This window comes from Microchirus variegatus (genome assembly GCF_963457635.1).
Source record: "Microchirus variegatus genome assembly, chromosome: 12".
Taxonomy (NCBI): domain Eukaryota; kingdom Metazoa; phylum Chordata; class Actinopteri; order Pleuronectiformes; family Soleidae; genus Microchirus; species Microchirus variegatus.
Genome location: NC_139813.1, coordinates 18313036 through 18330093, shown reverse-complemented (window position 1 = coordinate 18330093; position 17058 = coordinate 18313036). Strand labels below are relative to the sequence as shown.

Below are 17058 nucleotides of genomic sequence, written 5' to 3'. Positions count from 1 at the left end.
ACAGAACAAATAAGAACTTGTTTAAATTCAGTTAATTTACTGTTTTTGATTATTCAAGACATCTGATCAACATGAAGCATGAATCTGAAAAATCACAAACTCTTAGTCTGCTTATCTTGTCATGCAGCATGCTTACACTCATTAACCCATCCAAGTAGCTCTCAGAATGCAGTCAATCAAGAAACCAGGACTCTTCATCTGTCTGAAGTAGCTATACTGTTTTCTATCTCAGCCGGGTTCAGCTATGTGTAGGGCACTTACAGCTGTGCGTTTCTTGCCGTTCTTCACTGAGGAGAGACAACTCTGCTTCAGGGCCGGCTCATCAAATCGTTTGTTCAGGGTAATTCTATCCAAAATACGTCAATAGATAATTCAGACTTTATTCATGTAGCACTTTTAATACAAAGTAATATAATTCAAAGTGGTTTATAGGATAAAACGGCATCTTCCCACCCATTTCCCATCAATACAAGTACATACAAGATAGAATCCAGAGAGAACCCATGCACTCACAAGCTGAACATGCAAATTCCACACAGAAAGGCCTTCAGGTCAAACCATCTTTCTGTGAGTCAACAATGCTAGAAAAGGTCATCTCAGTCATCAGTGATGAGGCAACACTGGAGACTAAAAAAAATACTAATAAATGACCAGAAAAAAAATCAGGAATAAAGTCAAATCTATTTTAATCTCATCCAATTTAAGCAGTCAAACAGTCTTCACATTTTAGAGCATTGGACGGGCTGAATAACAGGAGAAGATTTCATTGTCTGACAAATAGTAAAGTAAGGTAGTAAACGTGAAGAAAAATGCAGACAGAGGGGACAGAATTAATAGGTGGAGCAGAAAATGACTGATTACATGATGAGGCAGCCACGGAAGACACTGTCTAATGCAGTCAGTAAATCATCCAGACTTGCTTCCTCCGATTGTCTTAAGTAGCTATACTGTTTTCGATCTCAGTCGGGTTCAGGTATGTGTAGGGCACTTCCAGCTGGGAGTTTCTTGCCGTTATTTCTTCACTGAGGTAAGTCAACTCTGCTTGAAACTCCTTCATCATCTCCTTCAGGGCCGGCTCATCAAATTGTTGTTCAGGGTAAGCGCCCAAGGGAACCTGTACAGAAAAGTACATTGACACAGGGTTTCCTCATAAAAAAGGTCTGAATCATCATGAGCACAAACTTACAAAGTCGGTGTATCTTTGTGAAAGTAACCACAACAATGCCAAACTTTTGGCAGTATCTCCAATATTTGGAAGGGTCTCCAAAATTGTAGTCATGCTTGACTGCCCCTTAGTGGTTGGAGGAGGTTTGTGCAGCAGGATTGGACCATTTGGCAACCAGGAGCAGTAGTCGAACTATAGACGATGAAACAAGTTTTCGTGTGGTACAAAAAAAAAAAGAAACAGTTAATTTTGTGTGGCTAGTTTGTGAAAACTTTGATGAAAAACAAATTGTATAAACTGAATTTATATTCAACAACAAGAGGCAGCTGGACTTATAGAGAATAGTTAAAGACCTTTCACCTCTCATCCAGGATGATTCCTCAGTTCTGACTGACTAGATATTAGTTAGTTAGTGAGTGAGTTTGTTAGTTGTCCTCGTGGGGAAATTCTTTTTCACACTTTCTGCATGTCTCACTTTGCGAAAAATCATATACATTACATACATGGCTTTGTTTTCTTTAAAGTGGAGATGGCTGAAGGTTTTATGCTTCTACTGAAGCTGCCTATATTGCATTTATCAGGTGTATGCGGGACATTTACCTGATAAATCCAAAATCTAAGAGCGTTAAATCATTCATTTTTGTCCAATTATAATGTCAGATCGGGGCCTTGCTAAGGATGATTATTAAAAGAAAAATTATAATGGATGAAGAAGATTGCGGATCTGTCAAATGTCCACCTTTTAACCTTTGAAGAGTGAAGGCAATCTTGATCTCTTATTAACTCTTGCCTCACCTGTCCGTTATTGACTGCAGCATGTTGAGCTGTCGATGTGAAGATCACCATGGTGATGAACCTGATCACTTCCTCTGTACAGCGAAAGTGTTCTGGTATCCCTGTCGCCAGCACCACAATGATCAGTTATTTCCTTTAAAATATTCTTTACTGTATAATTTTCTACATCTATCCAGGTTGTGCTAACACATTGTGTCAGAATGTGGGTTAAATACCTGACGCTTTGTTTCCCAAGAAGCCATGAGTGAATATCTCACTGATCCATTCCTGCAGCTCAGTGTCTTTACAGACGTCACTGTTTGTGGGATAATAGAACTCCACCACTGCCTTCACAAATCTGAGAAACACACAAACAATTGTTGTCATTTACTGTATAATCGTCGTTTGGTTTTTGCTCCTCTACATGGCTCTCCTCCCCTGATCCAGAACCATCTCAAGGCTTTCTTCTCTGACATCCCACTGATGCCCAATACACTTAAGCTTTGCACCCGACCTCCACTGGCATGCTTCCTGCCTTCCAGTACTGCTTGGAACAATCTGTGGTCCGATCTTCATACTGTGCCCTCTTCCTCTCATGGGCCATGTGTCAGTTCCCCTGGCTTCCCTGTATTTTGTTGCCTCCGAGACGAGGAGGATGTCTGCCATCTTCACTGTCTTGTGTAGTAGGTTTCAGCACTTGATTGTAATGTGCAAGTAATGTGCATGAAGTGCAACGGTCCTGCCCAAGTTCAATTGGGCCAAGTTCAAACTCATTTTGAGACTGTCATGTGACTACACACGGCGATCCTCGACACACGACGCTGACAGGACGACAACAGGGACTCCGGAAAGAGCAGAGATAGAGGAGTTTTTAAGTATGTACACAATGGTTGGTGCTCTCAGAGCCTCTGCTCACCTGAGACAGTCAGTCCTACTTAGAACACAATGACAATAAAGGCTTATTTTCTTTTCTATTCTTTTCAATATACGAGGGTCTGCCGCCTGCATCAACATTTCAAATCATTTCGTGTACCTGTTGATGATGTTCCACACTGACAATCCATCATCTCTGTAGAAGAAGTCAGGCACAGACTCCAGTCCCCGCTCAGCAATGTTTTCTGGCAGACAGAGGGAGCTGTAGGTTGTTTCAGAGTGAGTCCTTCTCATGAGTTCTATCAGACCCTCATACCCAAGTGAGCTCTAAAAATCAATGAGATAAGGTCATTTTCAGATTTTCCATTTCCAAACATAGACATATTTATCATGAGATGTGTTTCTCTAACAGTAAAAATTGCATTGTAAAAAACTAAAAACAAACTGTAGTAACCATAGTTAGAGCCCCATCAGGTCCAAAAAGATCTTTTCGGCCTATTGTATTTAAGTAGAGAGTGAACCGGAAGTGTGGAATCAGCAGCTGAACAGACAAGAGGGGGAGAATGTTAAATGTCTAAATGTCATTGTTTATATTAACAAACAGGTAGCACATTTTAGTTGTGTTCACCATTACAGGAAGACAGCATAATTTGAATCGAAGAAAAAAATCTCAACACATCTCAACACAAGTGAGCACATTTATTGATGGTGTGGCACTTGAAGGATGTGCAAATGAAAACTTTACAGATCATGCGGCAAAGAGGAAACAACAGGTTCAGGCAGATCGGGCAAAATACAAATTAAAAATCAACTATATTCATTTGTTTAGGCTTAAAAGGTTTTGAGAGAAGTCATTGACAAAAACTCTGCTGTGTCGTCATACCTTGTAGAGAGGATGAATCACAGGGAAGCAGCGAAGAGTGGCAACAGCATAAACCTCAGACATAAAGTGAGTACACATGAAGTGATGAGTCGACTCATGATCCATTACATCTGCATTTCTGATGAAGATCTTGGCAAGTAGCCAGTCTGTCTCTGTGTCACTCGGCAGAAAGATGGGATTCTGCTCTGACGGTTTTTGATGCAGCTTAACATAAAGAAAAATGTTGATTTTACTCATACCTAGATACAGTTACAGATTCACTGTGTCTGTAAATACCTGAATTGCTATTGGCTTCAGTTTGTTTTCTGGGTTCATGTAGAACAAACAGAGTCCAGCAGTCACAGGCAGAAGTTCTCCATTATAGTCTCTTGGGCGAATTCCGTCCATCTTCTTCTCATCAAAGATGAATATGTTGCCTTTCTGTATGGAAACAAGATAGAGTCCAGTTTTTGAGCAGTGTTATATACACTGCTCAAAAAAAGTTGTCACCTCAAAAAAAGTATCACACACTCTTTTTAAGTGTTTCATTCATTTTTCACCAAGATTTTGCATTGATGATGGGAGAGTCGCACCACTGCACAAAGCCTTCTCCAGCACATCACAAAGATTCTCAATGGGGTTAAGGTCTGGACTCTGTGGTGGCCAAGCATGTGTGAAAATGATGTCTCATGCTCCCAGAACCATCCATCCATCCATCATCTACTGCTTTATCCTCCACCGGAGGGTCCTGTGCCAATCTCAGCTGACATAGGGCAATAGGCGGGGTACACCCTGGACAGTTCCCCAATCCATCGCAAGGCCACATATAGAGACAAACAACCATCTCAACCACACTCTCACACCTACGGTCAATTTAGAGTGACCAATTCACCTAATCCCCAAATCTGCATGTTTTGGACTGTGGGAGGAAGCCGGAGAACCTGGAGAAAACCCACGCGCACATGGGGAGAACATGCAAACTCCTTGCAGAAAGGACCTTTGTTCCAACCGGGGCTCAAACCTAGGTCTTCTTGCTGTAAAGGCGAGAGAGCTAACCACTACACCTAGAAGTGCACGGAAGATTTCCACCAGTTTAAAGCTCCTCTTTTCATACCTCCATTTCTGCCTGCAGAGAGGTTCCCTCTTCCAGAAAAGGCTTCACCATCTCCTCTGTGACTGGAAAGTTTGGGGGAATCTCAGAGCAGCATTTAATCATGTTGGGGTTGATGCCGTTTAGAAACTGGTATCCATAAAAGTCATCGTCTTTCCAGTGCTCTTTCACGTACTCTTGAAGGAAGAAAATCAATTGAATCATTACTGATTGTTGTCACCTAAGTTGACGATTTTCAGATTCCCATGCATGATAGTAATTATCTGCGCAACTTCTGACAGGAATTGCACTGTTGGAAGCCTAACTTGAAGCTAGAACAGTAGCTCTGCTGTGTTGTCTAAAACTACCTGACACTGTTGTCTGTCTGTTCGAGAAGGCTTTTGTCATGTCTTCAATGGTTTCCCATTTCTTTGTGGACCCAACCATCCCTTTAAGCTTGAGTTCAATACCACTGAAAACAAAGGAAAGCAAATGGAACATGACAATATATTGGATGCAGTTTGTCTTGATTGCAAATATTAATATCCAGTAGACTCACAGGGATTTCTTTGTATCCGCCAGTTCAGTTGATCTGATCTTCGATAAGCGGATTTCAGCTGGGAACTTGGACTCATTATCAAAGCCGTTTACTTGAGGTAGTCCTTCAGCCATTGTCTTCCATCTAAAAAACAAACAAACGACTGTGTAAAGTCTTTAGATAAGTCTCTGAGACAATAACTGTACAGTAAATACTGTTCTGAGCACTTACTGGTACAAGCTCTTTTTAAATGTCACCTCTTTTTTTCTATGTTCAATCAACAAGGGATTGTCATCCTCAAACACCTTCATGGCTAAGAGGAGAAAACAAGTCAATTTTAAGTTGAAACATAGAAAGTAAAATGATTTCAATACTAGTATCTAAAATAATGATTTTCCACATCAGAGTTTACAGAGTTTACAGACCTCTCCCTCCCCTCAGCTCCGCCTTTTCTCCCCTGGAGATCCACCTGTGACAGGGGAAAAGAATGACTTCTCCTTCTGGAGTCGTCACCACTATTGTAGAGCAGTACCACTCATCTTCTCGGATAACGGAGCACGGATCCTTTTCCACCTTAACCAGCAGCAATTTCCCCAGAGATTTTCTAGTTTTTATGTTGTATGTCCCTGTCTGCAAGGGAAAAAATAAACATACACAGGCAACCTAAACCAACATTTGCACTGTAAGAGCAATGAATAACTGGATTCAACTTACACTCCCAGTCGTAAAGTCTCTGCCAAAGTTGTTTAAGTCCGCTCGATTGCTCTGACCTTCATTTCCAAATAGCGTGAGGAATACATGATCCCATGTTCCTGCATGTTGCATGTCACCTGTTGTCACTTCTATCTTGTACTCAGCCATGATCTCTGTTGATAATATCTTATATATAAAACGACAGGTCCGGGTTTTTGTTTTCAGTGCTCTGCTAGTTTGATGTGTGCCTCTTCATGTAGTCACCTGCCCCACCCTAGTTTGGAACTATTCCAGCTTTGAAGGAGGGAAATGTTTTGTTGAATCAGAGGCTTAAAGCAACACATAATGTTTTTTTTATTTGAAAAAAACAACAAAAAACACCATACAGATACATAGAATTATATTGAAGTTTTAAAAATGTGTAACATAATTGCTGCATTGCTCACAACAAAAGTTTCCAGTTCCAGTAATTTAGGCATTTTTGGCAAGAGGGATGACGACCTGTTGTGCTTGTGAAGTTGTCTTTCCTAATCTATTTACCTAATCTCTTAATTTCGTGGCAACCATACACAGGAATGTGTTAGTGAACTGGCTCATGTTGTGATGAAATGAAATCAGAGTGCACACAAATGATAGGGTAAGAGGCAACCTGTAATTTTGACAATGATAGGTTTTGCCATTTTTTGGGGCATGTCTGCTTAACATCCTGAAGATCCTCAAATGCACCTGCTCTGCCATGTGTAAACCACCTCATAAAAATGTCATAGATAATCAGTCGGTGAGCAAACTGTCCTTTGGATTTTTACAGAATACCTGTGTGGAGTAGACCCTATGGCACCAAACTTCCTGTATTCCCTCAAGCGATTTAGGCCTGGTTCACGCGGGATGCGTTGTGCTTGTGTTTTCACTTCACCGTCCATGTTCAACAAATGAGTGTGTTCACACTGCATGCATGAGGCATGCGTGTCTTTTTGAGCTTCAGGCTTCTCGTCTTGTTTTCACAAGTGTGATCTCAGCGAACAAAAAGACAGAGAGGAGCTCTGTTGATAATGATATTGACATTCGACCGACATGATGACATAGAACCGACACCTCTCGGGCATAGTTCTCGGAGTAAACATTAGTGGTGTGTGCAGAGCAGTGCGAGTGAAACACAGCCGACACGTGTGAACCCACACAGGCGAGGTCGTGACTCACACCTGATGCATCCACTGTTTACTGCACTGGATTATCCAGTTAAACATGTCTTGTTTCTGACATACAAAAACAACTGACACGCTCATGAGAACTTTTCTCATGAGCCTGTGCAAGAACGCGAACCACTACACTGACCTTGTGGCCGCAACTTGTACAACTAAAATGCAACCCAGCTGTCTCCATCATGGGGACGATTATCAGCCACCTTCTTTATGTCAAAAGATGAATATGTTGCCTTTCTGTATGTTAAGGAATCAAGACATGATGAAGCACAGACTTTTAATAACACACGCACATATGATTCAGGAAGTTTACACCGATAAAACGATAGATTGTACAAATTGTTTTGCTCAACAGATGATGATGGTGACTCGTTTAAAGCCACTCTTCTGACCTACCTTCAGTTCCGTCTGCACAGAGGTTCCCGTTTCTAGAAAAGGCTCGACCATCTCCTCTGTGACTGGAAAGTTTGGGAGGAATCTCCCTGCAGCATTTGATCATATCGGGGTTGCATCCATTCAGAAACTGGTATCCATAAGTCGTCATCCATCCAGTGCTCTTTAACGTACACTGGAATATAAACAAAATGGCAAAAAATACTAGAGGAAAATCGTCTATGATCTAAACTTGCCGCTAGTTTGTCTTAAATATTTGAGATAGAATGCAGCAAAGATCGACATATTTATGATCACACAGTTGAACGCTAAATAAATCAGTATATACAGAATATGTTTGTATATAAAGAAACAGTGGTTTCATTTATTGTTTTTAGATCAGCCCACAATAGCAAACTGATTTAAAAAGGGTATTATTTTTGATTATTTAGAGTATATCATTTAGATTATTGACCATATCAGAATCAGAACGTGTTTTATTAGCCAAGTATGAGAACATTCTGTGTACTCATACATTAAAAGACAGAAACGGAATGCAATGATCATAATTGGACTTCTTTGTGTCTGTCGGAAAATTGCCTGCAGCATCACTTGTCAGCGAGAAAGACCTAGAAAGACCTGTTGGTGCAGTGAACTGATCAAAGCCCATAATATGCAGCAGCACTGCCATGTTGAGTTATGCAGCAGAAACGACGTGTGAAGCCGTACCTGACATTGTCGTCATACAAGACGTGTCATGTTGTCAATGGTTTCCCATGTTTTCATGGATACAATCATCCCCTTAAGCTCGAGTTCATTAAAACTGAATCAATACAGGGTGACAAAAAAGGAAAACAAAACGCAACATGTAGTTTGTGTTGAACGTTAATTACTTATGTAGAGATGATGCACATCGATTTCTGTGTATCCAACAATTCAGTAAATCTAGATGAGCAGATCTCAGCTGGAGGTGTGGACTTATCGTCAAAGCTGATGATGTAAATATCAGACCAATTTTTTGGCATGATCCCAGTATCTGAAACAGTGTCTCGGTGCAGTTTCGGTGGAGTTGGACAATATTGCTTGTAGTGATTCCACGACACACCTGCATTTCTGCCTTTTAGAAGCTTTTATTCTAGTGAAAAGGTCCCGCTCAAATGCCGACACTGTTTTCAATTCCATCGGGGCTCATTTTAACATAAGGCAGCTCCAGCTCCAAGTTCCTTCTCGCAATAGCCACACTCAGGGAGGACAGTTCGGCCTGAAAATCCCTCATCATCTGCAACACTGCTGGCTCTTCAAAGCGCTGCTCTGGATAATGACCCAAAGGTACCTGCCAGAAAGACAAATGAGGCCAAAATGAGGCCGTGAATAAAACAAGCCCATCACGTCTTGGACCAAAAAGGTTATACTTACAGAGTCATCAAACTTAACACTGAGCTGCCATAAAAGACTCATTTGAAGTCCCCCTTCATATTTTGTAGGCAGAGCCCTCAAGATGGACTCAATGCTCGATTGTCCCTTTGTTGTTGGTGGCGCTTGGTGAAGCACCGTCGGACCATTGGGAATCCAACCTAAATATAGAAACTACAGACACATTAAAGCAACAGTTTACATCACAGATTTTGAGCCATGCAATTAAAAAAAAAAAAAACATGAACTGGTGTTGCTTTATGAACATGCATCGAACATCGATTTGACTTTGAGAGATTTTATTTGATGTGTGCCTTACAGATGGGCACCATTTTAGTTCAAGTACAGGAGTAGGGCGTACATGGCTGGAGGTCAAATGTCTGAAGGGGTATGGGACTGTGTAAAGATTGAGAACCATTGTACTAGAAGATTAAAGGCTGGATGCGGAATCCACAACAATACATATCAATTCATGAAATTTTTCATGAATTTTCATTTTTCCAATGAATATAACATTAAATGATAATCAGAAATACACTCTATACATTGTTAATGTGGTAAACGACTATTCTAGCTGCAAACGTCTGGTTTTTAAATGGAATATGTACATAGGTGTATAGAGGCCCATTTCCAGCAAAAAGGTTTACCTGTTCTTTCATTATAGAATGGCGAGCTGTTGAAGTGAAGATCACCATAGTGACCAACTTGGCAAGTTGCTCCACAGTTTGAAGGCTGGACGGAAATCCTGTCAGAAAGATGTTGTAGGGTTAGAGGTGCCATATGCAAGAATGTGGCCAAACATTCAAATTCAAAATACAGAGGTCTTTTATGTTTTGTTTCCAGTTGCTTTAGATTTATTACATAATGCACCTAGGGAATAGTAAATTCACCAATAAAGCATTACATTGTGTTGGACTTGAACAGCATTTAGAGTCCTCAGTCTGATAAAACTGCCATTTTTACTTTTCTGCAAACCATGAGCAATGTTACTTGTACATTTTTAATTTAAAAAAAATGTCATAATCACATCAGTATCATGTTATAAGTTTCACATTTGAAGCCTCAATCAGGTGCATTTATTTCTAAACCCAACCACCTTCATAACCAGGAACTGCCACAAGTGGTTAACTGCAGCTCGCCGTTTAGTTTCTTCACAAACTGAAATAGCTACCTGGAAAATTAAGGGGAGGAAAAAATAACAGCATACCAGAGTTGTAATTTCCCAGAAAGCCATAGTGGAAGATCTCATTGACCCATTCCTGGAGCTCAGAATCTACCGACACGTCACTGTCGTTTGCATAATAATAGGCCACCACTGCCGTGACAAATCTGAGGACAATCACAACAATACCGACATCAAAGTCTTGACAATATTTCAAAGCTGAATTATGATTTAGAACAGAGTTGGTTTAAGAACTGCCTATATTTAGTTGTACATTTAATCTCCAAAATCATAATGTTAACCTAGGAGGTCACCTGTTGAGGATGTTCCACAGCCTCAGTGCATCGTCTCGGTAATAAAAGTTGGGAATGAATTGCAGCTCGCGAGATGCAATGTCTTCAGGAGGACACAGGGAGGCGTAGGTTATTTCGGAGAGTGCCCTCCTCATAATTTCTACTTGTCCTTCTCCGTCGAGTGAAGTCTGACAAATAAAGAACAGGTAGCTCAAAACGAAATTCAAGCAAATACTTTGTCAATAGTCATAACCCGAATATTTTGAATTCAGTATGTACATCTTATAATAAGGAAAATATGATCAGTGTGAGGTTGTCGGACTGAATTATGCCAAAGAAAGAGTTCAAAAGTCACATTTGAGAACATTTTGCCGGAGCCATAAAGACTAGCACGAGCAAAGATGTTGATTTGGAGTGTATTTCGATGATGGGGGATCAGCAGCTGTGAAGAGGAGAAAGTAAGGATATATTAGCATGAATATGCAATCATGGACATCGCTGAAAAAAATAAACAAATTACTAAAAAGAACAGGCTACCTTGTGCAAAGGATGAATTGTAGGGAGGTTGCGAAGTGTTGACACTGTGAAAACCTCTGGAATTAGATGAGCCGTCTGCAGATGTGTTACTATTACAGTGTGGATGGAATCCGCGTTCCTCACAAAGAGTTTGGCCAGCAGCCAGTCAGTCTCCAAGTCACTGGGCAGAAAAACCAGGCTCTCCTGCTGATCGAGCTGAGGGCAGAAGGAATGTTTGAATTTGCAGAGGTTATTTAAAAACAAAAAATACTCCAAAGAGAAATACCTGAATTGCGATGGGCAGTAGTTTCTTCCCTGGATTCATGTAGAGTAAGCAGAGTGGAGCTGCAAGAGCTACTGGTTTACCATCAATAACTCTTGTAGGCAGGCCGTCCATCATCTTGTAGTCACTTATGAAAATGTTACCTTTCTGTTGAATGTAAATGAATTCATAGTTGACGACATGAAGACGACAATAGATGAGGAAGTTAGCCTTTCATACCTTCATCTCTGTTCTTAAAGAGCTTCCTTGGGCGAGAAAAGGCTTCACCATTTCCTCCGTGACGGCAAAGTTGGAGGGAAGCCTTGTGCAACGTCGGATAACAAAAGGGTTGACTCCATTTAGAAACTGGTCTCCAAAAAAGTAATCGTCCTTCCAGTGCGCCAACACGTACTCTTGTACATAAATTGATAATCAGATAAGTTGTGAACGTGTCGGTTAAATAACATCATATCATAATATCCAAAAGTACCTGACATGAGTGACTCTCTAAACCAAGGCATCCTCTTTATCTCCTCAAAGCTTTTCCATCGCCCTTTAAGAGTAGTCACTTTGAGCTGAGCAACTCTGGAATAATCACAGAAAAAAACTCTGTTCACTTAAGAAAAGAAATAAAGTCAAATGATTGTTATAGCCCTTACAGCTTTTCAATGGAATTCGTGTATTGAGCAACTCTTGAAAATGAGAATCGGATTCCCGCAGGCAGCTCTCTTGGATCTTTTATGTTCACATTGTACGCCATTCCCTCTTCGTACTTTTCCCACCTGCGCCAAGAGAAGAAGAAGAACCTCAATGTTCACAGAGCAGCAGCTTATTCAACTGTAGTTTGACAACAAAACACTCACCTGTACTTTAATTTTTGTTGTGCCAGTTCTTTTTTCCTTTGGTCAAATTGTAGAGGGTGCAAATCCTCATAAAGTTTTGTACCTGTGCGGAAAAAAGTCCAGATGGATAGGAGATACATTTTTTTTTAATAAAACAACTTCTACAAAGAAATATTCAAATAACATTCGCCACCATGCACTTTGAAACTTCTTTACCTCTTCCTCCTCTCAGCAACACAGATCCACCGGTCGGTAGCCATTGGTAACAAGGGAAAAGCATCTCATGCCCCTCAGGTGTCCTCACCACTATATTGGAACAGAACCAGGACCGGTGTGGGGATTTATATTGATAGACGGGGATGCTAACCAGTTTGAGGAAGAGAAGGCTTCCTAAAGGCAAGCTTGTCATCAGAGAATATGTTGCCATCTGTGGTGTGAGAGGAAAATGCACTCAGGATTATTAACTCAGACCACATGGCACATGGCATTTGTTGCTCACATCAGATTGTTTTCTAAATGGGAGTGTTAAGATAGCTTTCCAACTTTCCTTTCCAGAGCTGGTCAGTCGAATGGGTTCAGATTCCCTTTCAGTGCCAATCAGGGTCACAAAGATGTTATCAAATGGGTTTCCTGGCATCATCTTCCCTGTGGTCACATACAGAGTGTACTCTGCCGTCATGGCTCGTGTGCTGCAACAACAGAGACAACATACGAGAGCGAAAAGGGCACTGATGCTTTGCAGCAAATGGCGTAACTCCATTTCTCAAACCGCCTCAGGGTGTGATGTCATACGGGCAAACATCAGGAAGCTCCTCAGCTCTCCTGGAGCTTAAGTAACGGCAGTCACAGGTGTCGGGCATTTCCTGATTGCAAGACTGAGCGTGAGTTCATTAAGGCTCAGAATTCACTTTGTCTTAAAGTGTAATTTACTCACGTTCTCAGCCTTTATATTGAACACACAAGACGATGCATTATGAAAAGATACAGTCAGTGTTGTAGCGTGAAGGAAAAGGCAGGTGTAGGATTACGAGAGAAATATACACATTATCTAATTCTAACAACCGTCACAGGTGTGAGTGAATGCAATGCTGATTACATTAGTTGAGCTGTGAAATACAAATACAACACATTATGCAAGCTGTGGAAACTTGTAGGTATCTCTCTGTCTGTATATACACACATATATGTGTATATATATATATACATATATATATATATATATATACACACACTAGTACATATATGTACAGACGGTGATGAAAAGCTACTATCCTGATCCAGATTTAGTAATAGGGGTATTGTAATTAATAAAACATACATTCTTTGCCGTCTGTGAATAATGAACCCTCCTACCTGTTCTTCAAACTTACAGTAATGCAGTCAGTTTTAAGTAAATATATGTGGAGTGCATTGTCAGGCATTCTGAAGTTTTAAAAGTGTCTTAATTTTACTTTCAACTACAGGGAATGACCACACAGACTGGAGGAATTATATGTCGGCAGTGTGAAAAGGCAAAGGTTGTCAAGATTTTATTAAATGGTAGCAATTTACATACATTATCGGGACATTAATTATTCATCATCTCATTCCTGACATCCCAGACTACAGACTTGTATTAAGTTGACGCCCTTAGCTTGAATCAGAACGACCACAACTCTTGTTGTGGTCGTTCTGATTCAAGTTGCTTCTGTCAGTAGAAATAACGCAATAACCAAGTATCTCCTTTTTTTTCCATTGCTACAATCAGGGACGTCTCATTATCTCAAATATAGAATATAAATCTATTGTGCATATTTGTCTACAGGAAAAATATACTTTAGTTTAGTGGGATTGCATTTTCAGCAAAGGTTCATGCAAAGCTACAAGTTCATATATTTTTACCCACAACAACAGACACAAAAAGGTGTTAATTGATTAAGGCATCTTCATAATCCATAGTGAAATGCAAGAAGAGTTCACTGTCTTTCCAAATCTTTGATTGCAACATCCACATAATACTACGGTGACCCTGGTGCCATTGGTGAGAGGTCGGCCGTGTGCGCTCAGGTGTTAATGTGACGCAGGACGCGACGCAGTGAGTGCCCGTCTCGTGTAGGGCACATGGCAGGGAGAGGTATAGGTTCAGTCTTGTGCTCGACCACGTTGAAGTGGCACTTTTTAAGATGGTCCGACATGCTGGGGAGATCACGGAAACCCCAGGACGACACCGGGCTGAAGGCAGTGGTAAATCGCCACACCTGCAACAGTAAATAAAAAAGGATGTTGTGATGAAGAGGCAACAACATGCAAATATTTTAGTGGGACTCTTGCTCTAGCTGGGTTGATGTTTCTAAAATGTCCTTTCTTTGAGCTAGGCTTAGTTAAGTGGCTCTTATCTGCGGCTACATATTGTAAATCTAATTCACGGTTTCCTCAACATGACAAACAAATTCTTTATAAATTTAAAGATCCAGTGTGTAAAATTCCAGTGATATTTGTTTGTGTTATTATACTGCCTCTGTGACATTATTTGTATGCTGCGTCCTTCATCTGAAAACAGGCTGTGTGATGCAACACTATTAGACGTGTGTGTGTCCTGCAGTAGCATAAGGACAGGCGGACACAAGAAGTTTTAGTCCATCAAAGGGCTGAACAACCAAAAAGACAGAGAATCATTAATGTACTGAAGTGATTTGGTTGTCTACTTACTCTATTTTTGACCTGCCACGAGACAGTGCCATGTGCATCGGGGCCTCGTCTCTGCTCCCACTGCAGCTCTACTACACCCCTGGTCTTCAGGAGACTGGCACACACTTCCCTCATAGTTCGAGAAACCAGTGAGAGCTGGCACAGGCTGAAACTGTCCAAGAACCCAGCTATGTGCCACAGTATCTCAATGGGAAGCCCACTCAATTGGTCAGACTGGGATTCATTTGGAAGTTTAGCCCTTGGGCAAGGTTGAACCCCGAAGGACCTGAGGTGTCTGTCATGGACCACCTTGGCCCCCTGAGTGGATGGGTACAACCTCCGCTGGGAAAATGTGCAGCCATAATAGGCCAGGGGACAGCGGTGCACCATCCAACCATTGAGACCAGCATGAATGTCACCATGGACATTTGTGAAATGGGAAGAGAACTGGTCCCGGCGGAATGACTGGCCACAGATGAAGGGGAACATATGACGGTATGTCGACTCAACGTTCTGAGCTCCCAGCACAAAGCCAAGTCGAAGAGTGTGGAAAGGGCTGGGGTAAGAGAGCTGAGGGGCAGCATGTTCACAGGCAGACGCAGAGGCCATGTCCCCCACTCTGGTGTTTGTTACTAAGATTGCTGCAGGGAAACAGAAAGTCTGTGTGCCAAAGTCAACACAGTGGCCATCAACATAGACTGTATCGGAGATTCTTCTGCACTCTCTAGACTCTTCTAAACAAAACAGCAGTGCTGCTGTGATAAGATCAATGTCTCCTAGTCCCACTGGGTCATCATCCTGCTGCAGATCTGAGGTATCCACAGCTTTGTCCTCCATTTTGGGTTGGACTCTACACAGTGACTTGTCTGGCAGGAAACCAATATGTCCGTTGGGTAATGAGCACTGGCTCTGGTCTCTAAAAGCCTGGTAATTGTGGAACTTCTGCTTGGACCTATGGCTTTCTAATAGAGCTTGCCCTCTGTCTTCCAGGACCACAGGATCAGCCCTCTGTGCCACACCCTGGGTTATACGGATTGGAGATATCATCTCATGGGTCACTGGCTCTTGAGTGATTCCAGCATTGATGTCATCTACCTCAACAGCTGTCTCTTGAAAAGCCCCAGTTGGTCCTGACTCAAGTCTATTAATTGAGCTTAAAATCTTCTGATCTGTTCCTTTAGGTGCCACATTTCCATTTAAACAGTTAGAACAAACACTTTTCTCCAACTCTCTTTTACTTAAACCCTCAGTAACTACAAGTGCTGTGTCCTCCAGTCCATTCTGAAGTTCTCCATTACTGCTTGGTATACTCTCCTGCACAGCAGCTGCACTCACTGTGCTGCTGTGAACAGAATTGACACTGCTAACAAAGTCCAAAGCAGCAGCTAAACTCCGTGCAGTCTCTACTGTGGCTTCATAAAGTTTACTGAAGTGTTCCTCCTTCAGTCCATTAATTCCACTGACAATCTTCTCCTTTGCTGAGCTTGAGGCAGATGTTGGCAAGGCTGATTCCACTGGCCTGTTCTCTTTACTAACCAGGACATGTGGCATTCCCTCTGCAGTTGGTGCCATGGCGATCACCTTATGAGACTCAAGTAGTGTCCTCTGATCCTGAAGGGCAAGCGCCATATCCAACTGCTCCACATCCTCCACCCCACAACTCAGGTTTTCATAAGATGTGTAGTTCAGGCAGCTAACAGGCCACCTGTTCCACTCCATAGTGCAGCATACTAGACCAGCCGGACACACCTCAAGGTGTCCATACATTTGGTTGCGAACCAGCATGACAGGGCAGCCATAGCCGCTGTTTAGACAGGGTACCTTCAACAGGGGGCACATAAGATGGTGCTCACCACCTTTGCAGGAGTGAAACACTGCACCACACACTTGAGGGCAGGTGATGAGGTCACAGGAAATGCCTGGTTCAGGTCTGACCGTGCATCTCTGGTTAACACAGGCCATACAGTGAATGTGGTCCTCCTCCATCTTCAGAGCAGAGCACCTGAGTGTGACTGAGGAAATCCACTGACCTGCAAGATAAATGAATAAGCCAAATGTGAGTATAAAAGGTGCTACACGTGGTAAATTAATAGGACCGAGTAGATTATAAAACACCTGTATGACACTGATACACACAGTGCACAATAATGTGTGTAAAGTAGCCTTACAAGACTTAAACTGCACACATACAGTATTATATTATATCTAAGTTGTAGGTCTGTCCTGAAGAGCTGCTATACCGACTCCAGACCATTAGATGTCACTGTGCTTTCAGGGATCATTGAGCATAAAATCTGGGAAAACATATTTCAGTTCTCATGTCACACCAAACTCGCT

The 17058-nt window shown here is 41.7% G+C and overlaps 2 protein-coding genes across 2 annotated transcripts; both read right to left on the bottom strand.

Annotated features, from left to right (window-relative positions):
- Nucleotides 1–934: 934 nt before the first annotated feature.
- Nucleotides 935–12914, bottom strand: LOC310934766 (hydroperoxide isomerase ALOXE3-like; the record flags this gene model as incomplete). The annotated part of the gene is made up of 23 exons (XM_083898563.1): nucleotides 935–1114; nucleotides 1187–1357; nucleotides 1961–2061; nucleotides 2176–2297; nucleotides 2973–3139; nucleotides 3267–3353; nucleotides 3696–3899; nucleotides 3972–4115; nucleotides 4789–4961; nucleotides 5133–5236; nucleotides 5324–5446; nucleotides 5534–5615; nucleotides 5728–5932; nucleotides 8732–8899; nucleotides 9627–9724; nucleotides 10187–10308; nucleotides 10456–10622; nucleotides 11068–11166; nucleotides 11237–11380; nucleotides 11453–11625; nucleotides 12422–12481; nucleotides 12598–12743; nucleotides 12847–12914. 23 exons carry the CDS (start codon nucleotides 12912–12914, stop codon nucleotides 935–937), a joined length of 3108 nt encoding a protein of 1035 aa, XP_083754689.1.
- An 878-nt stretch (nucleotides 12915–13792) lies between these two features.
- Nucleotides 13793–16713, bottom strand: LOC310935005 (F-box only protein 30-like). Its single transcript, XM_083898830.1, has 2 exons — nucleotides 14743–16713; nucleotides 13793–14291 (listed from the first exon to the last, which is right to left on the bottom strand). The coding sequence occupies exons 1-2, from the start codon at nucleotides 16705–16707 to the stop codon at nucleotides 14097–14099; spliced, it is 2160 nt and encodes a 719-aa protein (XP_083754956.1). The 5' UTR covers nucleotides 16708–16713; the 3' UTR covers nucleotides 13793–14096.
- Between the last annotated feature and the right edge of the window lie 345 nt (nucleotides 16714–17058).

Coding starts and splice junctions, on each gene's coding strand:
- LOC310935005 (XM_083898830.1), bottom strand. CDS start 16,707: ATGGAGGAGGACCACATTCACTGTATGGCCTGTGTTAACCAGAGATGC. Junction 14,292..14,742: donor CGTGGCAGGTCAAAAATAGA/GTAAGTAGACAA, acceptor TTACTGTTGCAG/GTGTGGCGATTTACCACTGC.